We start from the raw sequence: 24,061 nt of genomic DNA, 5'->3' as shown, positions 1-24,061 counted from the left end.
AAATTTTTTAATCACGAACAATCCAATCCGCAAATTGCTAGAGGATATTGAAAAATCTGTGCAGATTGCATCCAATGGCGGTTTTGGATTAATCCACAGATTGAAACTGGAACATTCCGTCAACGGATTTTACACCGTGGAACAGATTTTGAATGGAAAGCCCGAGAAACGGATTTTGACAGTTTCGTCCATCTCTGAATGCCCATTTGAATGCACCTGGAGTAATTAACAAAAGGGGGCTTAGTTGTCACAAAAACATGGTCTGAAGGCATTTCTTTAACATGGGCTTTTCGGCTTGTTTGTCAACCTGCACTCCTTCCTTATTTAGATCTGACAAAACTTCTCCTGCCCCAAATATAATTATTACTGTACTTCCTGTAGAGAGAGGTATCCGGAGACTGAATCATACTGGGTTTTGCTTTAGAAATGTAATCTAGAAATGATGCAGTACAGGTCTACAGTTCTCACATGAGAAAAACCTGCAGCAACTTCAAAATTACAGACAATTACCTACCAAACAGCCACATGATCTGACCTATCCAACACTTAAGTCTAAATGTTATCTAACATTTACAGGCAAATCAAAAAACATGTAATATACACAGATCACTTACAATGACAATTTACTCTATAGCACTGTATAATTTTGTGTGTGGAAGGCTTTGCTCCTTGTAAATGTCTCAATATTAATCTCTTTATTCGGGGATCTTTATGTTGGTGCCTGTGCTTAGCTGGGGTCTAAAGCATTGTACTCTGCTAAGTATTGGAATAGGGTAATACATTCTTTTTTTTTTTTTTTATTGTATTTCACTGGCTATTTTCTTTGTGCAAAATTCCACAGTGAACATTTGTATTGTCTGTTAAAAAAAAAAACACCTTACATTTTTATTTTTTGCACAAAATCATTGTCAAAGTAAACCAAAACAAAAAAAAACAAGGTTATACTGTAGTCTATGGAAGCCATGATGTAACGGAACAGTACTTTGGTTGTAAAAAAGGAAAACGAGTTTTGAAAATGTATTATTCTAATACTACATTACTTCCCCCTTTAAAAAAAAAAAAAAAAAAAGCTTTGTTGTGATGTCTATCAAACTAATTACTTTGCTGCTACTACAGCTCCCCCTGGTGGAATTAATGCAGCAAATCTCAAGTTGTGTGTGTGTGTGTGTGTGTGTGTGTGTGTGTGTGTGTATATATATATATATATATACACACACCCTTCCATTTGTGTAGCATCCATTCCCACAAGGATCACACCTGTGCAGTATTGTGCAATCTCTTTCGTGAAACAGGTTTTTTACGTAAAGAGATATATAGTAAAAAAAACGTGACAATCCCATACGCTGCTCATTCTGACACAAAGATAGACTCGGTTCCTTTTTGCTTCCTTACACAAAGTAGGATACAGCCCGAGGAAAAAATGGTTTATCCTGACACAGGCAATGTACTTCGACTGCGTGACTGGTGTTCAGAGCCTGTGGGACGCAGCTTGGCTGCAGTTTTACTAGTGGTTGTGTAAAAACGTTCATTAGAACTCTCCTTGCTTTTCCTTTGTCTTCACAGTTACATGTTATATAACTCATTGTCACATACACTGTATAGGATTCTGAAAAAGGGGCATTTCATAAGGTAAAATAAAAGGATATCTTTTAGCCAGCAAGCTATGTTCCATGATCTTTTAGACATACATTATTTTAAATAATTACGTTATATTTTTAGGACCTGTTTCGTGGTGTAAACTATTTGGACTGAAAATAAAAGAAGTGGTGCAAAGACTTCTTCATGAAATGCTTCCAGTTGCGTGGAACAGAAAAAGCAGCTAAAATGTTGTATTGCTATGATAGACATAGGGATGAAGATCCCAAACTAGGAAGTCACAAAATTGTTTGTTTAACTTAAATAACACTGCAAAATACTGCTTTATAACAATTTGTCACACAAGTCACTTAAAATGAATGGCTTGGACCACGATAGCAGCAACGATGAAACGCATCAAAACAAGGTTTTACAGTGAGGAAGCCGGGGGGTGTCAATTGTACAGACAATACTTTTTGGGACAGCGTGTCCCTCTTAATTTTGGTGACTGATACAGAGTAACACTGTGTTTCAATGCACTATTCCTTCTCCCTTTTAGCAAATAGAAACAGCAATTGCGAGCACATGTCTGAGACAGGTCTGCCACCCTGCTTTTCCCATTAACTCTTAGCATAGACCGTAGCCAAGGATTCTGGGAAATGACATTATAAAGTTTCTGTGTGCTCATTTGCAATTACTTGTGCTATTCTAACTGCATTCACTCAAACTAGATTTGGGAGGAAGGCAGAATTTTCATACAGCATTTTTTAGTCTCATGGAAACATGGTATGTTTCTACACTATTAGTGGGAGTGCAACAATTGGACTGGACCTAATCTTTAGATACCCCCCCAATTTAATCGTAAAAATGTGGAGTACTTTTACACTAAAACGTAGCTGAACAAAATACATCTTCTGTTAGCGTTCGACATGAGGGAAAGTAATATCAACCCCAATTTAAAGCAAAGATTTTACATATCTTTTTAGGTCAACCTAAACATTTAAAAACTAACAGGTTAATTATATGTTTTCTTTGCACTAATTGAGCCATAATTATTTCTCAAAGCTGTTTTGCAGCAGATCGAATAAGTTAGACCAGTTTACAAGACAGAGGCTCAGGAATCCGTGAAAAGCACAAGGCATTTTGGATAAACTTCAATAATGGTGTGAAGCTGTTTATCAGTATAAAAAAGGTGCCAACAACAACCTTGTTACAAAGAGCAGGTGAGGAGTAGGGGGTACATTTAGCCAAAGTAAACAAACATAACACTGTAATTCAACTTTAATGCAAGGCTATGAAAAGCAGAAGGTGAAATGTTCATTTGTTTATTTTCTTTTCATTAAGCTTGTCACTTCAGGAGAGGCGTGTAACCAATTACACAGCAGCAAATGTGTTGTAGACTTGTGGAAGAGAGTCTGGGGAAGGTAGACGTGCAAACGTCACAGCAATCCAAATCCCTTTGGTAATATAAAAAGAATACAGTCGGTTATCCTGACTAATATCCGCTAAAACCTAAGAAAATGCTCCACTGCATCTCTAAAAGATTGTGTTGCTGGACCCTCTCCCTTAGGGAATCGCAGCCAAACTAGATTGGAAGAATAACCAATGAAATTACCAGACATGTATGTACTGATCACACGTGACTGTGTGGGGTGGCTGGTTATCTGCAAAATATGTCCTGGCTGGAGTTCCCCAGGGAGAAGGCGGAGAGACACGGCTCAATAACAAAGTCTTCTGAACTCCAGATTTATGCACCATGACTGGACAAATATGAAGTGACTTCCTGTGGCAAGGGACTTTTATATGGTTGCACCTGAATCTTCCACTACCTGTAGGTAAGAAGCGAGAGAATAAAGTCCCAGATCGGTGAACCAGCTAGACACCCCTCCTGCAGCGAATGTTAAACACATCATGGCCAGGTCACATGTTGGATCTTCTTCTTTGCTTCTGTGGGCTTCACATCATTCTGGAAAAACAGGAGAATATCTCATCTTTCACAGACATAAAAACACTTCTTTAATAGGCACAGGATCTTGCATCATATTCCTTACTCCCTTCATTTTAATACAGAGTCGGGATATGGATCTCAAGATCTGAGTGTGGCGAGAAGCTGCTCACCACAATCCCAGACACTACCCTCTCCCAGCTCCAGTACTAGTTTGCTTACATGTCAAACTTAAATACTGTATATGTTTTGTTACCTCGAATAACCTGAAGTTGCCAAAGACACCAACTTTTGGTATACTGACATATCTTGTGTTGACTTTGAAAGCTTGCTAAATCTCTTGATGCGTAGAAATTATATTTATATTATAATACTTTTTAGGGTTTCTTTGCATTGCATCCAAGTCAACCACAAACAACTAATCCAGCAAAGTAGGATAAAATGATTTGCTCTCCTTTTGTGGAGAGATATTAGTTGATATTCAGGTAATAATTTCAACAGTCTTCTTTTTGAAGAAGACTATTAGCCGTTCCTGGTTAATTCAGCAGAAGCTGTCGAAGGATCTAATGTAACACCATGAGTAAGTATCAGAGCAACTTGTTCCAGGCTTTAAAAGTTAATTACCTTTATACATATAAACCAAGAGAATGTACTGCACCTGTCAAACACCAAAACCATACACCGTTACTACTACCAGCAACTTGCATTATAAATTCCTATTACACGCACAGAACGAAGTATCATTTGTTTGCTGTTTAAAATGGATAGATTTATACATTTAGTCAAACTGAAATGGTGCCAGATCAAATTTGGAGATATCAGACAAGGAGTGCTAATTTTTTCAATTTCACTTTATGCACAAATAAAGGTCACAATTAATTGAATGTGCTTAAGCAACTAATGCAAAGACCCTCACGAAAGAGGCAACTATAGTGGCAACTGGGCGACTAGTTTCAATATCACAAAAGGAGAAAAACAGACTTTAAGCTTATGGTATTGGATATCAATGTGGTCACCAGAACTTCAGACCCAGTGACAACAACATGCCCAAGTAAACTAGCGCCCACACATGCCCTAAGCGGTGCTATTCCATAAGACACCTAAACCTGGAAGACAATTTATGGCCTTCAAGTTAATGGGTTGCTAGATATCGTCTGTTGCCGTAAAGCATCTTAAATGGCATAGCTGTGCTTAGTAGATAAGGGCCCTTATCTCCTTGTGCCTCAGGTACCAAGAGAAATAAAAATGGGCTCCACTTTGTCACCAGGGATCCGTGTTGTACCGAAAATCATGTTTAAAGGCAATCTGGTGAGGCCCCCATCTTGTCCCACCACGAATGCATGTGAATCTGTGAGTTACCTACCGCCTCGTCGGATTCATCTTTTGGAGCAGCCCTTTTTATCTTCACTATCGTAGTTCCTGCGCTCCCAGTGCCCGGTTGGAGTGATTTCTCACTAAGCTCTGCGCCATCAGTCACTGGTGCACTGATATCATGTACGTCTCTAATAGAAGCTGAAGGGCAAAGATGGGGTGCTGGGTTGGCGGGGGGGCCCGCTAATCTTTGATGGGTACTGTTTTTACTCTCAGTGAGAGAAGGTCGAAGTCGCTCGGCTGTTTCCCCATTTTCTTTCTTTTTCACTTTTATACTGGTACTGGTTGAGCTTCCATCAAACACAATCAGCGGTCGTTTTCTTAAGTTTTCAGCACCACCACTGGAAGCAAAGCATCGCTTAGTGTAAATAACATCCAAAATACAAAGACGACTTACATTTTACACATCCTCTTAAAATGAACAAATCACTATTCCAACATTCAGAAGGCCTTCTTGGGTACGTTCAATATTTCCACATATAGTGTACTCATTACAGTACTACGAAAAGATGATTCTGATAATCCTATACACACCGTAAGTTACTTGTAGCAAAATTGTATAAAACCAAGTAAAATACTAGAGGAAAAACATTTCAACTACGTAACTCCAAAATAAATTTGCACGTCATTACCTTTTCATTTGTAAGTTTCGCCATTGAAATGCAGGTGGCATTGTGCAGCCTGAGATTACGAGACAGCAGAATGCCTGCTCAGTTTCTCAGCTAAATATTCTGCTTTGGTATTTCTCAAACAGTGGTCCCCAAAGACTGTAGTTGGTGGTCCACAAAATTCACACCCGGCAACGCTCTCCTGCAATGTGTGTATTTTCTGTCACTACTTTAGCTCATTTTTAGATGAAAGTGCAGTATTGTTTAAACGTCTTCTACATTTATGGATATATATATATATATATGGATGAACAGAGGAGAAAGATGCATTTTCATCAGTTTTTCCCTTCTTTCATCTAGGTGGGAAGCATGGGGTCTCCGAAACTGAACCGTGTTCATTTCAGCTCCAGAAATCCCCTGCTTCCCGAGATACATACCTCTGACCGTGCTTCCAGTAGCATCCCTGGCACAGAAAACAAAATGGGAAGCATGGGTCCCTGGGCGGAAATTAACACGTTTCATCTCTGGGGACCCCCTGCTATACATTCTCATTTTGGCCCTCACTGTTAAGCCACACACACACACACACACACACACACACACACTCACACCTCCCTCTGGGCACCTGACGAAACACATAGGGTGTCAAAGTCACACGCTACTTTTGATACGTGATCTGTCTGGAGTAGAGAGCGGGAGATATTCAATTATCCAGCCGAGTTCGAGAGACTGTTTGAGCAAAGTCTGGATACCTGAACTGCATTGTTTGCCTTACTCTTCTCCTGGATCACATATGTGAATATATCCTTTCAGATATTATATTTCTATTAACAATTTGTTTCTTGTGCTACATGATACACATTCTAATAAATTGCACATTTATGTATTGATTTTGAGTGCTGGCACACACACACACGTTTTTCTTGATTGAGACCTTTTTATTATTCATTCGGATAGAACATTTAATTATGTAAGAGATACATACACACACACACACACACACACACACACACACACACACACACACACACACACACACACACACACACACACACACACACACACACACACACACACACACACACACACACACACACACACACACACACACACACACACACACACACACGGCCTGGTTTATAAGAAGCCAAGAAGTTATAAATCAATGTTGCCAAAATCTTACCCTCTTGGGACTTTAACTTTAGTACTAAAGGGATTGAAAATACCCCCTTACTTATGCATCTACTCAAAAAATACCACAACGTTGGCAACAATGACTTATAGTTGCAATCAAAATCAAATGAAGCGTGGAGGAATTTGATGCGTGTTATCTTGCAGAAACACTAATTATTTCATTAGGACAAAACCTAGAAAATCCTCACCTTCCTACAGCTGTATCAAAGTTTCATATGAAGGCAGTTGCCTGAGGCATTAAATATTATAAATAAAATCTGGCGATTGTAAGAGTTTTGAAATTATATTTAGAACAAATGTAAAAACAAAAAAATTAAATCCTGTATGATTAGGACTGGTTGTTTAGCAAGTGAATATGCAGCTATGTCAAGCACCAAAATGATTTGCAAAAGCATTACAAATTTAACTTAAGAGTTTTTTTTTTTAATACAAAAGGAGGTTTGAAAAAGGCACAGTCTATTGGTCAGTTTTATTCAATTCTCCTAAACCACAGAACAGTTTTTTTTTATTTTAAATCAAGAGTAAAGCAAACGTAGTGAAACATGGCCTATTAAATCCAAACTAGTAAAAGTAGACACATTATTTATAGGCAACCAATACTTTTCATAGCACATGGTTAACATAACACACCTAGTATATGCCCGGCATTGTTCCTTATGATGCCTTTTGCCTACCGAGTCAATGATTTAAAATGATGAAGCACTGAACATTTTTACAACAGGTACTCTGTCTTTATAAAACATGCCGATCAACTCCTGGGCAGGCAATGGTATACCTCTGATCAGGTGACCGTGTTTAACACATCATGCATTCTGTCATAAATCACAATTACGGGCACCTGGATTCCAGCACGGTGTTCTTACACTGCTCATTGTTGCCTTAAAAGTTGGCATTGCCTCAGATCCTGGGATTATCTCAATGTAATGGTGTGCACCTGAGCCCAATTTATTAATATACTAAAGGTAGCCAACCCAAGTCAGTTGCTGCAAGACTTACAATTGACGGTAATGAAAATCACGTGTTGTAACCACCAAATCATTCCTGCCCTCCAAAAAGCAGAAAGTTGCCAAGTAGGGCGACAATGCCCCATACCTTTTGTTCTGGACCACAGCCGTTTTCGTCTCTCCCCTCTTGCTTTCCATCGTTCTCCCCCACCGGCTCACAGGTAAATCCCTCTGTGGCAGAGGCATGGCATGTTGGACAAAGATATCTGTCAGCTTGTCTTTGTCATTGGAGGTCTCTTCCACCAGAATGTTTTTCTAAGATAATTAAAAAAAACGCAGAGGCATCTTTACAAGTGGCAGCTCACAATTAACCTTTAAGGTGCCGGAGAGGCTTCCGCCCCTACAGCACATCGCAAACACACGACTGCTCCCCTGAGTGATCACGTGATCGTGGCGTCACTGAATCCAGAGATGGAAGAAAGTCGTCTTCCAATTCCATTTCCCTGCGTGCCAGATCACGTTCAGAGGGCAGACCTTCCCTGGAAAATGAGCTATAAAAGGCCACCACGTAGCTACCATGTCATTAGGCCCCTGGAGTGCTAGACCCCACAACATAGTGGCTACATCTCAGGGCTCCCAGGTGGTATATGGGTGGGAAGCACATGAAAAAGAAAACAAATTCACCAAAACCAACAATAAACGTGCAGCAATATAAACAAATTTTGAGGACCATCCACTTGTGTTTAAAATAACTTATTGAGGCTTAATATATTGTCGGATTGTGACCTTGGACAAGTCACTGTAACTTCCAAGTGCCTTAAGCACCACATTTTGATTCTTAGAGGTTTGGGAAAAGCCTGCAAAATTATATGTGCAGCACCACGTACACTGTATAATAACAGCATAGATATAAGATACATTGCACGACAGTACACTGTACAAGAAACAAATATTATACCACTATAGATATACAGCACACTGTAGTAAGACATTACACTACACATGCAGCATGTTATAGAACAGTACAATATAAATATGCAGCACATCAAACTGCACTGCCAATATAAAATATAAATGTATATTACACCACTTTATAATATAATTGTAGTAAAGTTAGCATAATTATACAGAACATTATAACATCTTATATTACAATGTCATATCAAATTACAGTATAAACACACACCATAGTGTAAAAAAGTCAAAACAGTTTTAAATATGATCTCAAGAGTAAAGGAAATGCACTCAAGGATAGTGTGATAATAAGCACTGCGAGATTGTATCTCATAGTCACCAATCAAAGTATCGACAGAGTTCACCTCGAAGTACAAGTATTGCTGGTTACTTGATTATAAAAGCCGATATGCTACAGTCAGTGTGTTTTTCTCCATCGACTGGGTAATGTCCCGAACGTGCCCAACGCATTTAGTCACTATGATGCGACTACATAAGGGCATGTAGTCACATCATAGTGACGAAATGCGTTGGGCACGTTCGGGACATTACCCGGTCGATGGAGACGTGCCGACTGTAGCATATGGAGGTAGACGAGTTTGCATTCGGAGGTCTTGTTTGGATTGGAATGCCGAGAATCTCTGCACTCTAAGGAGAACTTTTATAATTAAGTTACCAGCAATATCTCTGTACTGCGCTGTGAACTCCGTCGATACTTTGATCGGTGACTATGATGAAATACAATCTCACAATGCTCATCATCACTCCATCCTTGAGAGTGCATTTCCTTTACCCCTGAAATATTAAAAGTTTTTTTTACACTATGGAGCATGTGCATCTTATTTTGGGGTTTTAGATTTCATTTTTATGTGGTCTAACATACCAAGAAGCTGTAGTCTACATGCCACTTTGATCACCTATAAATCAGGCTTTTTTAAGGACACAGATTGCAAATATATGGAGTTGTAGCGATATTTTCTAGTCAAATATTGACTTCATTGTTTATATTATGCATACAGGCACACCTAGTACTATTACAGTCAAACAACTGTTTATTATATAATCAGTTATTGAGGCTATTTTATTAATAAAATGTTTTACCAGTAAGTAATACATTGAGAGTTACCTCTCGTTTTCAAGTATGTCCTGGGCATAGCTTTATGATGACAAATACATGGTTACAAACACAGTTACATACGTGAACAGGGTATACATTATATACAAGACATTGCATGCCCAGTTAAAGATAATATATATTATAGGCCTATGTAACAGTTACAGAATAAAATGTAAGACAGCTTTAGTTTAACAAACTTAGACTGGTGGTGGCTTTGAGAGTCTCCGGTAGATTGTTCCAGTTTCGGGGTGCACAGCTATAGCAATTATATAAGCTCTAGTCACATTCCAAGTTGCACTGTTTTTGAGTAAACCTATTGCCTGCTTTATTCAATGTAATATCGCCGGAAGAAGAGATCAGTGTATCTCGAAAACTCGCACAAATAAAAGCATTTCGTTAGCCACAGAACGGTACCGTCTATTCGTTTTTGATTATTAAAGCTCGGCTAACACGGTACAGGTACAGATATATATATATATATATATATATATACACACACATATATATATATATTATACACCCACAGCCAATTATATAAGTATAACATATGTGTATGTGCATATACACACAGAGTATATATTATAAGCATAGCATGCACATGTATCTATAGTAGATTGTAGTGAGGCAAAGCCCATGATATGACATCTCATGTCCTTGGGCCCTCCTCACCTGCACCAGGGAGAGCAGCAGGAAGTCCCGGGACAGCAGCTCCGGATGCAGGAGCAGAGACTCTGGGCTGGGGGTCCCTCCAGCGCCTCCTCCATGCGCCATCACCAGCTCCCACAACACCTTGCGCTGGGGGCCGGAAATGACAAGCCAGGGAAGGAAGTGACGCAGCGGTTGTGTCATGTGGCAGGGATGATGTTGGTGCTGCAGATGAGCGATGTATAACGATGCTGCGTGTCACACTCACACACAGAGACATGACATAGTGATGTTATTATACAAGGACTTCCTGCACAGAAAATAATGTATGCATACATAGACATCCCTGTCACATGTGTGGGGAGGGGCTGCCCGCGGGATGTGGGACTTCAGGCAGGGGCGGGGGGACACAGGTTAGGAGGGACCCTCCATGGTAAATAGGCAGAGTTGTTTGTAAGACCTCATCTGATAGAGGTGCGGGTTGGTAGCCATGTGTCCTTCCTTCTTTCCGGTTTTCCGTTCGGTTCAGTTTACTCCATAAATAAAGATATAGGGAGGTTTTTTTTTTTTTTTTAAATGAGTTGCCCAAATCCAAGATGGCGGCTCTGCGCGTCAGGTCACGTGACTTCTCCTGTCAGTGGCGTTGGCTTCAGGGTCACGTGTGGTAAAGGCACCTCCCCCCAGCCGGGAGGAGCCCGGCCCACGTGACTGTGACACCCGGACAGACAGAGGAGGCCCCGGGCACCCACACCAGAGCCAGGTAAAGATATAATAAATATACATACACATATATATCTATCTATACATACATTCGAGCCAGGTACAGGTATTATATATACAGTATATCTATATATATATACACACACACACACACACACACATTCATTAGACCCAGGTACAGATATATACAGTATATATATATATAACATATATATATATATATAATATATATATATATATAACAAATCATAGCGCTAATCCTCAATAAAAATATATTTAAAAAAAACAATACAATTAATTTATGTGGAAATTAAACTGATGTTTTCTTATCAACCAATATAAACAGCATACAAGGGGCTAATACAAAAGCATACAATATTGATGCAAAGAAAGGACATACAAGACCCAAACAATATATAACATGTAAAAACCAGTCCCAGACAGCCCTTCCAGTAGGTAAAGGATAATAAAGTCCAATCACTGCTGTGGGGATACGATGCAGCTCTCACAAGGGGGAGGGTGGGGGATGGACAAGGGAAAAAGGCACACTTACAAAGCATACATTTAAAACAAGCGTATGTGACTATATATCACCACCACTTGATGACGTAGTGCCGGGTATCACAGGATTTCCTTACGCGTTTCGTCGCAAGCTGCGACTTCTTCAGAGGAATTGTGGGTAGCGTCAGGTGCCAGCGTCTGAAGTACTCTCGCGGGTTAGGCTAAATCTAATCAGACCATAAGGCTGCCTAACAACCATCAACCAATTGCTGTCCCAATACTGAATAGCCAATGAAGCCAATAGTCAACACACAGAGCACCGAGGGGCAGAATATGTATGTCAGTATGTGTATGTATATATATTTACATATACCACTACTATGTACACAGCCAGGGGGTCAGCAAGCTCCAAACCCACTACATTGTATATATAATTGTGTCATTTGTGTCATTTCTGCACAAAGGTCAGTAAATATATATTCACCCATGCGTAATATGGAAATTACACACAAACTTGTTTCTAGTAGGAATAACCTCTACATTTTTATTGCACCACTGCCAGGTGATTTGTTGCGCTTGATGAAGGGGCTGACCTCCTGTAATGTGGCGCCCCTCTGTACGTGATGCTGCAATAACAAGTGTAGAGGTTATTACATACTATTACGTTTGTGTGCAAATTATTTGAACTGTATATTTGCTGTGACTGGCAGATCTGACCTTGCTCTGCACAGGATCAGTGTAACAATTTTGACATCTCTATCACCCTTATAGACTCCTGTGTAAAATCCTCCCAAATACTGCTTTGTTTTAATATCTGCGTGTGTATGTTTATATTATGCTTATGTATGCATTTTACATTAAAAAAATATATATATATCCACAAAAGGGCGTTAAATAATTATCCACTAAATTGGGTTAATGGGACGTTAAGTCATAACGGATATCCCCTAACGTGATTAGCATTACGATTTCTTCACGTTCACCTGAAAAATAGAGGATTGCTAACTTTTAACGGATGTCTGGCTTACTCGTATGCAAGAAAAAAAGACTACGTAAATTGAAAATGTAGGCTAATTAATAGGCGCGCCTGCCCCCCAAAATGTATGGCCACACACGTTACAACATGAAAAAAGGGAGAGGTTGCACTCAATCAGGAAACTCACTCTTTTTTTAGGAAAAGAGGGGAATATGTTTTGGAAAAAATCCTTGCAATTATAAAGCTCATGAAGCCAAGATGTATGTCTTTATTTCTATAGCGCCATTAATGTAGATAGCGCTTCAAGGTAGTAATACACGTGACAATCATATAAATTACAAAAAACAGATCATGGGAATAAGTGCTTCAGACATAAAAGTAATGTTTCAGAACAGGAGTCCCTGCTCTAGTAAGTAGGAAGAACGTAGAGAAACAGTAGGAGGGCATTCTGGTAAGTGCGTCTGCAGGGGGCCAAGCTTTATGTATCATGCGTATAGTATTAGCCATGGTGCTACTCGTATGCTTCTTTAAGCACGTGTGTCATTAGGTGGGTCTTAAAGGTGGATAGAGAGTGTGCTAGTCGGGTATTGAGGGGAAGGGCATTCCATAGGTGTGGGGCAGTCAGTGGAAAGGTTTAAGGCGGGAGAGGGCTTTAGATACAAAGGGGGTAGAGAGAAGACATCCTTGAGCAGAACGCAAGAGTCGGGATGGTGCATAGCGAGAAATTAGGGCTGAGATGTAAGGAGGGGCAGAAGAGTGTAAAGCTTTAAAAGTGAGGAGGAGAATTGAGTGCGGGATGCGGGATTTGATCAGAAGCCAGGAGAGGGATTTCAGCAGGGGAGACGCTGAGACAGATTTAGGAAAGAGTAGAGTGATTTCTGGCAGCATCGTTTAGGATAGATTGTATGTGAGACAGGTGAGAGGCAGGAAGGCCGGACAGCAGGAGGTTACAGTAATCGAGACGGGAGAGAATGAGGGCCTGAGTCAAGTTTTAGCAGTTGAGCAACAGAGGAAAGGGTGTATCTTTTGTAATATTGCAGAAGAAAAAGTGACAGGTTTTAGATACGTTTTGAAAGTGAGAGAAGTCGAGTGTGACTACTAGGCAGCGTGGTTGGGCTACTGGGTGAATGATAGTACTTCCAACAGTAATGTGGAAGGAGGTAGTAGGGCCAGGTTTGGGAGGATGTATGAGGAGCTCTGTTTTTGCCATGTTAAGTTTAAGTCGGCGAAGGGCCACCCAGGATGATATCACAGAGAGACATTCAGAAACTTTGGTCTGTACAGGTAAGGTCAGGTGTTGAAAAGTAAATGTGTGCCGTCAGCATAGAGGTGATATTTAAACCAAGAGATGTGATTAGGTCACCTAGAGAAAGTGTATACAGAGAAAACAGAAGAGGTCCCAGGACAGAGCCCTGGGATACCCCCACAGAGAGATCGATAGAGGAGGAGGTGTTAACAGTAGAGACACTAAAAGTACGATGGGAGAGGTAGGAGGAGATCAGGATAGAGCTTTGTTATGAATAACAATAGTATGGAGAATGGGAAGAAGTGGGTGGTCCACGGTGTCAAATGCTGCAGAGAGGTTGAGTGATATGAGCAGAGTGTAATGACCTCTGTCTTTGACAGCATGGAGGTTAGTTATTTTAGTGAGGGCTGTTTCAGTTGAGTGAGCAGTGCGAAAGCTAGATTGTAGACAGTCTAGGAGAGAATAGGTGTTGAAAGTGGAGCAAGCGAGAGAATACCAGATGTTCAAAGGAGTTTAGTGGCAAAAGGCAGGACGGAGATAGGTCGGTAGTTGGGCGGGGATTAATGTCCCTGTGCGGCCGCGTGAGAACGAGCGTGCCACCACGCACACTCCTGCAGCCCAAGCGATTTGTGAACTTGGCTGCAGGAGATAGTAGACGTGTGGCGGATGTGTCACAAAGCTGGGTCGCCCTGATTGGCTGAACCAGCTGACGTAACGTGGCAGCCGCCTGAAAATACAACATTTTTGTATTTTCAAAACGCGGCCGCCTCAACGCGCCTGTCCGGCTGTATTCGCAAGGCACGGGGGGTAGGTCCCAAGAGATATTACAGCAGAGTGCTTGCCGGGTGCGCGGACGCAAGTGCGTGCATGCCACGACGCTGGCACCATAATCTGGGCCTTAGAAAGACAGGTAGGGTCAAGCTTGCTTTTTTTGAGTAATGGTATAACTGTTGCATGTTTTTGAAGGAGGAGGGAAAGGTAGCAGAGTAGAGAGAGGAGTTAAAAATGTGTGTGAGTGTAGGGATTATAATAGGAGCAAGAGGTTTTAGGAGATGGGAGGGAATGGGGGCAAGAGGGCAAGTGGGAAAGGAGGAGATCAGCAATGACACCACCTCCTCTGTGACAGTGGAAAAAGAGTCAAGAAAGGAATGAGGAGAGTTAGGAAGCGGTGTAGGATGGGAGGGGGATACAGGGGATGTTCTGATGTATGGATTCCACCTTTTCCTTAAAATAGTCATCAAAGTCCTGAGGTGAGATTGAGAAAGAAGAGGAGGCAGCTGAGGGCGGTTTGATGATTTCAAAGTTGGTGCTGCATTTTATTCTTCAAGAGAGCATGCAGGTGATATGTTTATGGCAATGTGGGCCCTTCGACAGGTGGACAGTATGCCAAGGTAATGGTAATGAGCAGTTTACCTAACAGAGACCCTCAGACCTCTTCGTTCATGGTAGTGCATGACGCTACGATATATAGGACCTTCCAAAAGTTCTGTTACTTACATCCAGACCCAGCTTATTACGTTATTTCTAGGAATAGCCTAAAAGCAATGTACTGAGTATAGGACTTAACCCTTTCATTACAAAAAGTTACACGTCATATAAAGATATATATTAGGGATCATATAAATGTCTTTAATATCAAACTATAGTATGGTTTTTAGTGATTAAAGTGATATGTGTGTGTGACCTAATATGGTATATACAGTCGCTTATCCGACAAAATGCGGCCCGCAAACTGCCGTTGGGTAACGGACTGTCGGATTGCGGGTCCATGTCAATCCGCTGTGGTGAGCGTCGGATAAGCGATTCCTACGTTGGATAATGCGTCCCGCCGACTGCATTATGCAGCGTCCGATGAGGCATTCAACGGAAAGTGGACCGTCGGATACCGAGGACTGTAATCATGACTGTATTAAGTATGGGTGTACAGTACTCTTTATCCATACATCTCTATAATAATAATAAAAAATAACTTTTAATAATGTACAAAGAAAATGAAGGAAGGACACTATCAATGACGAATTTTTTTTTTTTAAATACAGTTATCCACATTACAGCAATAATTGCATTGGCTTTAGGTCACGTGCACGAGTAGCGCATGTTTTAATTAACATGGGTTAAACTTTTGCCAATGCACATATGCAGTGTATTGATTATCGTGTCTGCTACACGAAAATCCCCATTACTAGCGCTGCTACTTTTAGTAACGGACGTTATTTTTGCATCTCATTGGCTATGAGGATACCTGTTAAACTGAAGAAAAATAACGTCTGTTCCCAATTTCAGTAATATTCTTTATTTGCGCAAAAGTGACGGCCTTCTGTGGATCTACCCCACAGACACGTGATCAGCCTTATTTAATAGTCGGCAGAATAAATAAAATACTTCAGCCAAACCCAGTGTTTTTAAACCAGAGTTCCCCACGCATCCCTAAAGGAGAGGGTTGGAATTCCTTACAATGCATCTGATCTCAGACGCACTATTAGAGAGGGTTGGGGTTCCTTACAATGCATCTGATCTCAGACGCACTATTAGAGAGGGTTGGGGTTCCTTACAATGCATCTGATCTCAGACGCACTATTAGAGAGGGTTGGGGTTCCTTACAATGCATCTGATCTCAGACGCACTATTAGAGAGGGTTGGGGTTCCTTACAATGCATCTGATCTCAGACGCACTATTAGAGAGGGTTGGGGCTCCTTACAATGCATTTGATCTCAGATGCGCTATTAGAGAGGGTTGGGGTTACGCAGAATTTCACAATATAATATAGGGTTCCTTAACTATAAAAAGGTTGCAAACCTCCGATCCTTACCCTAATATATGCCTAATAATCTGGAAGAACAAAGGCAGACAGATATCCAGAAAGGACCTGAAACGTTGTCTCTGCTTCTGCTGTTTTATCCGAAATAAACCTGCTATGAAAAGTACAGCAAGAAGTTTGTAAGTAGTGTACTACTTTTGCTTGGTGATATGGCTACTGCTTTTTTTTTTTTTATGTGACTTGGCTACACAGACAGTCTTTGTCCCCCTTCTTTCTATTTCCTAATTTTCCTTGCAATAATAATCTGGAAGAAAATAATTGCCTGCTAAGTAAGGGTAAAGTGTGTGTGTGTGTGTGTGTTAGGCCCAGGGCATGGTTACTGCTTGCTTGCTCTCGCTTGCTGCTGCTTGCCACTGAGCCCCTACAGCCGCAATTAAAGCGGCTTTAGTAGGGGCTCGCGCATGCTTTCCCTTGCTTGCTGAGGCGCGCTTGAACAGAGCCGACAGTGAAATTTTAAATTCACGCACTGACTCCGCTCACGTGACGCCTCAGCAACCAATGGAAGGAGAGCAGAGAAATATGAATGTGGTACTTATTGCCTGGCACCAGCGGAGTGAGTGAGTGAGAGTGTGCGTGTGCATGTATGTGTGTGTGTCCGTCCGTGTGTGTGTGCGTGTGTGTGTGTGTGTGTGTGTGTGTGTGTGTGTGTGTGTGTATGGTTGTGTGTACCTCTGTGTCTGTGTGGTGTGTGATGTGTGTGCGCGAATATATTTATCAAAGTTGCACAATGTTAATAAATAATTTATTCTCACATGTCTTTTTTTTTTTCATTTTTAAAATATTATATAATACACACACACACACACACACACACACACACACACACACACACACACACACACACACACACACACACACACACGTTCCCCAGTGACACACAAACACACAGACCACTTGAAAGTGACACACACACACAGTGATACCAGCCTCCCAAGCGCTTGCTGTCTCCTCTGCAAGGACAGCAAAAAGCTCCTGGTAGAGCGTGCGGCAGCACCTAAGCGCTTACTATGTCCAAGGCCTTATGTAACGTGTGTAAAAAAACAAAAACTGATGTTTAACTGTAAATATATATATATATAGTGGAGGTGGGGCTCCCAGTTGCTTGATATATACACATTGGCACATATTTCTATTGTTGTGAAACATAGCCTGTGGTATCGGTGCAACTACAAGAGTGAAATAAAAGTCCCTGGCATCCTACCTACCAATAACTTTGTAGACCTTTGGTGCCACTTGCGTATCTCTGTGCAGATGCAATACTGAGGAAATGGCCAGCAGACACGCTGCCATTGAGAGCAGAAGTCATTTATATTTCTTTCAGCCCATGCTGTCTCAAGTGGCTACACAGAGAGTGCCGGTTAGTTAATATTTTACAAGCCATATAGTGTACTGATGTGCTGTATGTTTCCATTGGGAATTAATTAACCCTTTCACGGCCATAGGGGCATGGCAGTGCCAGTCCCTCTTGCAGCAAGAGGGTTACTGTGTGTCACTCAAGAACCCCCCTGTCCATCCCAGTGTGCTATCTTAGGCAAGCAGAGAACAATGTGAGTGTCCTCAATCATTGTTACTGGCCTGCACGTTGTGTTCATATGGAAAGAGCACGTTGCTGCTGTAAGTATAAGCAGGTACAGTGTGACGGTAGTGAAACAGGCTGCACCTAGAGGAATCCACTTGTGCGGCTGATCTTGATATCCACGGCAAGGTTGATTGTGGCCTGGTAAGGAACGGCTGTTTTTTTTGTCCAAGCTTGCGAAAGGGAAGAACATCGTAATGTTTTTTTGTTCCTTTGGCATTGACTTCCATAATGCTGCCACTCTAATCGTCTATTAAATTAGACTACCACTATATGTAATGGACCGAAATGTAAGGAAATAGCTTTTTATAGTTAAATCCCAGTTTTGCTCAATTGCAAAGGTAAATCATAAGGAACACCATATTTTGGGTGTAATACTACTTGACTAACATTTTTTTTACATACTAAATTTGTATTTTGGAGTTTATGATGGCGACATCAGAGAGTTCCCAAAGCTGCATTCCTGATTTATATATATTGAAGAAAAAAAAATCTTTTGGTAATATTTAACTTTTTCGTATTATATTCAGTGAGCGTCAGGGCCTTTTTACACAGTAGAAATGTCCATTACAGATTGTGCATAAGTGCAGCATATTTTTCCATTATGTAACATCAACAAATTAGTATTTTTAGGCAAGTGCGGTGTAGATTCTTTGTGGGGTGTAATACCTTTAAAGGGGACTAATGTGCAAGTTCTTTATAGATACACTTATAGCATGCAGAGATTTCAAAACCTCACAGATCACTTCTCTAGGTGTAGTGACAACGTTAATGCCATGTTTGCAGGCTGCAGAGTGAACTGGTGTAGTGTCTTGGCATATGGTATTTATGGCTTCACATTGATTACTAATTAGAAATTAGGTTTGCATCTAGCACGAGAAAGGGGAGCGCACGCAGGACAAATCTCTTGGATAATTCTGTACAAAGGCCCGGTTGCCCCAATATTTACAGTTTTATTATGGCTTGTGTTCTTACTACACCGCAATAATTGCCAGTCAGCTGGGCTGCTTCTTTGCCTGTGTGCTGCCCCTTTCCTCTCTCTTGGGTATTTTATATGGCCGGGCAGTGGTGGGATTTGCCCTTTAAAAGGGTTACTAGAACAATTTTTTTTTGTACTGTATTAGATGCAGCATGTTGAGTAGAATTACGAGATAATAAATTGGTTCATTATATGTTTGGTTTTTACGCGGCATTAAGTGTAAGGCTGCGCTTATAGTGCCGGCGACGCGACCGATGACGTTGCCATTGCGAAAGTTGCATTTCAAATTTAGGCGCTGTCGCTGGCTACAAGGCCAGTGACGTCAGAAAAGGGGGTGGGAGAGGGACGGAGAAGCTCCTGATTGACCGTGACCGTCGCCGGAAAAAGTCAAATATCAGTGACTACCAGATTTTTGGTAGCACTGTCGCTCCATCACTTTCTCGCCGTCGCGTGTAGTATAAGCGCTGACGACAGCGACAATGCATGGTCGCGTCACCGGCACTATAAGCGCAGCCTAAGAAAGTTGGGTGTGCGTTTGGTATTTTTCTTTAACTTTTACTACATGAGGTTTGCTACAGTTATCCTGTCTTTATTCTCATATTTTGTGTCAGGAAGCCCTGGGGCTCCCCCTGGATGTGGCCATGAGTGTCCAGGCGTTTCGGCTGGTGTGTGCAGCGGGGCGTGAGCAGCTTTCTCCGGGGATCCGTATCGAATGCTTGGAGTGCAGCGGCCACAACCTCTACCTGGGCACCAGCGACTGTTTCATCCACCACCTCCTGCTGGTGGAAAAGCAGAGCACCGACCCCGAAGGACCGTGCCTGGCGCAGCCTCTGGATCAGCCCAGCACCAGCTTCACCACGACCCAGCAGAGGCAGCGGCAGCTAGGGCTGAAGAAGCCGGTGTGTGAGCTGCGAGCTGCCTCGGCCTTGGGCCGGCTGCTGGTGCTGTGCGATAACACGATCACCTTGCTGTGCAGCGACTCCCTAGACCCGGTCCCGGGGGCAAAGATCCGGGGTGCTCTAAGTTTCACCCTCAATGAGAACCCTGTGAACGGGGACCCCTTTAGCGTGGAGGTCTGCCTGATCTCCTCTAAGAGACGCACTGTGCAGATCTTCAGCGTAGGACAGGAGCGGGTCCAGCTGGTGCGGGAGGTGGCCACCCCAGAGCAGCCTTGTGCACTGGCAGCCGATGGACACTACCTGTGCCTGGCACTCAGCAGCCGTTACATCACCCTTAACTACAACACTGGGCACTGCCAGGACCTCTTCCCATACCCAAGCGAGCAGAAGACGCCGATCATCAAGAGGATCAGCAGGCAGGAGTTTCTTCTGGCTGGGCCTGGAGGTTTAGGTGAGCTGATGAGCGGGGCATGGACTTTTCTGAAGCCAGAAGGCACTGCTTAGTTGGGTGGCCATCAATGAACAACTAAGGGAACCTGACAGTAACACTATATCATGGAAGTAGTGCCACTTATATTAATTACTGCTAGTGTAACCGCTGGTAACCTTTCAAATAAAAAGCACTTTCAGGCAAAATAACAACATGTTTAACACTGGTACAGTTTATATTGTTTGATAATGTATAGAAATAAGGTAAAAACAACTAAAACACGTGACAAACACAAAAGGAAAACATCTTTCCAATATTATAACACCTATTCTGTCACCCGAGATGACATTTTTGGAGCATTGGTGTATTTCACAGCTCTGTGCAGCTTGAAATAGTTTACAGTAAAGGAATTGAGACAATGCACACAGCTAGTGGGGCTTCACAGCAGGTTAGGTGGCTTAAAGCAGCAATCCCCCCCACAAGGCTATGAGTTTAACTCCTATAAAGTTAGTACAGTATGTTGCCCCCTAAACATGTTCTGCTCTTTTAGTTTAAAAATCATGATTTTCTTAATCTCTAGCACCTGAACTCTGGGGAGAGCTCTATTTTAACCTCTCAAACACTTCACTTAATAAAGTATATCAAACGCTTATCTCCTGAATGGAGCATTAGATTTAAAAAATAAAGAACCGTGTTAGAAGGTGCAAGAGATCTATTAAAGTAAGTAAAAGATCAAATGCAAAAAAAATGTTAACCATACATAATATATTGAGAAGCGGGCAACATACACTTTATATTGCAGTAACTTTCATTCACTGGAATAGAAGTGCAATTCATTGATATTTGTGCATTCTCACCAAATGTATTATGAACTACTGTTTCTTCTGTCACAAGGACTACATCAGGATTGTATAAAGATTTTTAATAAGCTATTAATAGAAGGAATAATGCCGTATTTATTCTAATATCGTAATACATTTTTGCTAAATGTCTGTTTGCTGGTGTGCAAATGAAAAAAAAAAATTCTATGCCACTTATAATTTGGGTCTGAGCATCTGCTGTTTATTAGCTTGCAAGTTGGAATGCCAACACAGCTGTTAATGAATGTTTACATCTCTTTAGGACCTCAAGATCTGAAACAAATCAAATGAACTAACAAAGTGTTTCCCTATGTCAATATTTAGTTGGTAAAACTAGTTTAATTCCCATCCCTCCTTTTTCTTTGGACAGGTATGTTTGCGACAGTAGCAGGGATTTCCCAGCATGCCCCAGTCCGCTGGTCGGAAAATGTGATTGGAGCTGCTGTGTCGTTTCCTTACGTTTTGGCTTTGGATGAAGACTTCATCACGGTGCACAGCATGCTGGACCAGCAGAAGAAGCAGGCCCTGCCGTTTAAGGAAGGCCTTATCCTGCAGGACTTTGAAGGTAGCTTAATCAGTGCACAATCTTGTGCAATTTACAAAGGCTCAATGCCATTGTGACAACGATTTACTTATCTTTCTCTGGTCTTGATGTGGTCCTCATGAAACATGTCATCTAAATATAGCACATACTATGTTGTGACTATATACGATATTGTATATTATATAGATTATAGGATAGAAAGCCCAAAATGAAACTGATACTACAGAAAGGCACTGAACAATGTTAGATTACATTAGTTTATCAGGGATGAGATGTATTTTATTTATGTTTTTACCTTCTGCACAGCTTGCGTAGTATCAACCCTTTTTGTTTCTGAAATGTGTTGCAGCGTCACGGTGTACTTTGTATTTTGCTTCCTGACCCAGTAATACATTGTGAGATCACGCCAGCTGCTCCGTTTCAATGCAGCCCTTTCACATCAACTAATAATTCAGTCACCCGGCCTGTTTAAAGTTTTTTCTTTTTGGGGGATTTGTTTGAAACTGGTAACTCTTTGGTGCCTTTGTATATTCTATACAAATACAATATATATTATATCCCCGAGTTACAGTATTGACCCTGGAAAAAACTGAAGAATGAAATGAACAAAGCTGCACCACAATGTAGTCTTCGCTGTAAGTGCATTAAGAAGGAGGTTGCTGCTTTCAATGATTATGCTTTTGAAGCAGAGGAAATACCATGTACAAGTTGACCAAACACAGGCCCCAAATCTTAGCATGTACTTTATGCACATCTGTATTTAGTAAGTTTAATGTACCTAGAATGTATTTACATTACCTAAAGGGCACGAAAGTACTGTGGTGTCAGCGCAATTTAGCCAGAAGTCTTAAACCTGTGTACATGCATTGCAGGTTGCTCGGCTGCTAAAGGGATATGGATAACTAGGAAGTCTCCATAGCGCACCAACACCCATCTGTAAGGATCTAAAACTAATTTCCAAGCATAGAAAATGATCACTTATGGATCAGCTAACGCAAGTTTTAATATAAACTTTTGTAAAGTCTGTTAATTAAGAAGCCAAGAATACCCAGAATCCTTTGCATGCACACCGCACCTTCCACTTTTATTGTATGGCATACGTTTATCGGTGTGCTGTATAGTTGATGGTTTTCAATTTCAAGCATCATGTATCTTAAATGATGGTATAGTATCATTACCTTCATGAAAACAATTGCTGTGGAAAGGGGGCAACACTTTTTTGTATTTATTTTTAATATTTTGTTCCAGATCTTTTTTAATTTTGTTATTTTAGCTTTTCCTTCCTTTTAATATAATATCTTCTGTCAACTTAAACTAAACAATAGAGAGATAATACAAACCTTATCTTATTTTTGTGCTTTGTCAACTTCTTTTTTTCTTGCTTCCTTCCTCCTCAGTGGAGAAAGTCGTGATCTTGTGTTTTAAAATAGAACAAAAGGCAAAAAAGCACAATGCTACATCCAATATGACAAAAATACTGTGAAATACCTATATATTCTCTTAAAAAAGGGTCATTTACTTAAATCCTTTGACCTACGTGTTATAAGCCTGCAAGCCCCATCAAGGTATGACCATTAGCAGGTCCTAACACTGATTACAATTCTCGTTTACCTCTATTTGGAGGGAGAATGACCACATTGAATCTGTCCAAACCCAGTAACATGAAAAAGACCTGTTAACTTAGGCTGCGTCCATGCTGCGGAAGACCGCGCGGAGGCGTGCGCGTGCGTGACCACCCACGTTTAGCGGGGGAGGGGGGTCGACGGGGGGGCGTGTCTATGGGTGTGTCTGTGACGTCATAGAGCTGGTTCGCCCACATTGGGCGAACCTGTCACGTGACCTGCCTGTTGCGCAGAGGAATGAGATTGAACGGATTCCTCTCTGCAGCTGCTGTGCTGCCGCCTCTTCCCACCCCGGGCCTGCCTCTCTCTCCCGCCCGTGTGCGCTGGGATCTGGGCCTGATTTCCGGGTGCACCCAGCTTCCAGCGCACACCGGTGTGTATCCATAAAGGCAATTTAATATAGGTTGAGCAGGAGGCTTCTGTTTAGGGTGTTAACCAGAGGCCTAGGCCTAACTTCCAGCACCGGCCGGCCGGGCCCCCCACAGCCACCTGGCCCGGTACACTTGTACAGTCTCTTCTCTAACCCTCCTCTCCCC

The 24,061-nt window shown here is 41.5% G+C and overlaps 2 protein-coding genes across 3 annotated transcripts in view; one reads left to right on the top strand and one right to left on the bottom strand.

Annotated features, from left to right (window-relative positions):
• Window positions 1–2,841: 2,841 nt before the first annotated feature.
• C3H2orf49 (chromosome 3 C2orf49 homolog) lies at window positions 2,842–10,598 on the bottom strand. 2 transcript variants are annotated; one of them, XR_012799875.1, is made up of 5 exons: window positions 10,378–10,598; window positions 7,786–7,952; window positions 4,884–5,232; window positions 3,405–3,541; window positions 2,842–3,032 (listed from the first exon to the last, which is right to left on the bottom strand). XR_012799875.1 is itself a non-coding variant. In XM_075590435.1 (4 exons), exons 1-4 carry the CDS (start codon window positions 10,555–10,557, stop codon window positions 3,485–3,487), a joined length of 753 nt encoding a protein of 250 aa, XP_075446550.1. In that variant the 5' UTR covers window positions 10,558–10,597; the 3' UTR covers window positions 2,842–3,484. The 2 variants fall into 2 exon arrangements, 1 of the variants encoding a protein (XP_075446550.1); XM_075590435.1 differs by having other exon boundaries at window positions 2,842–3,541; window positions 10,378–10,597.
• A 379-nt stretch (window positions 10,599–10,977) lies between these two features.
• TGFBRAP1 (transforming growth factor beta receptor associated protein 1) overlaps window positions 10,978–24,061 on the top strand; it is a 39,458-nt gene continuing 26,374 nt past the window's right edge. Inside the window, exons 1-3 of the mRNA XM_075590434.1 lie at window positions 10,978–11,113; window positions 19,782–20,520; window positions 21,730–21,924. Of these exons, the coding sequence (XP_075446549.1) occupies window positions 19,812–20,520; window positions 21,730–21,924 (904 nt within the window). The 5' untranslated portion in view covers window positions 10,978–11,113; window positions 19,782–19,811. The remainder of the gene's footprint in view (window positions 11,114–19,781; window positions 20,521–21,729; window positions 21,925–24,061) is intronic.

Source organism: Ascaphus truei, chromosome 3, assembly GCF_040206685.1.
Source record: "Ascaphus truei isolate aAscTru1 chromosome 3, aAscTru1.hap1, whole genome shotgun sequence".
Lineage (NCBI taxonomy): Eukaryota > Metazoa > Chordata > Amphibia > Anura > Ascaphidae > Ascaphus > Ascaphus truei.
This window is presented reverse-complemented; position numbering and strand designations above follow the sequence as displayed.

Bases quoted from the DNA above. Each gene is read 5' to 3' on its own strand.
- C3H2orf49 (XM_075590435.1), bottom strand. From the start codon at position 10,557: ATGACACAACCGCTGCGTCACTTCCTTCCCTGGCTTGTCATTTCCGGC. The intron at 7,953-10,377 runs GTGAGGAGGGCC...TAATTATCTTAG, and splicing joins TGCTGCTCTCCCTGGTGCAG to AAAAACATTCTGGTGGAAGA. The intron at 3,542-4,883 runs GTAGGTAACTCA...CTGTTTTTCCAG, and splicing joins AAGATGAATCCGACGAGGCG to AATGATGTGAAGCCCACAGA.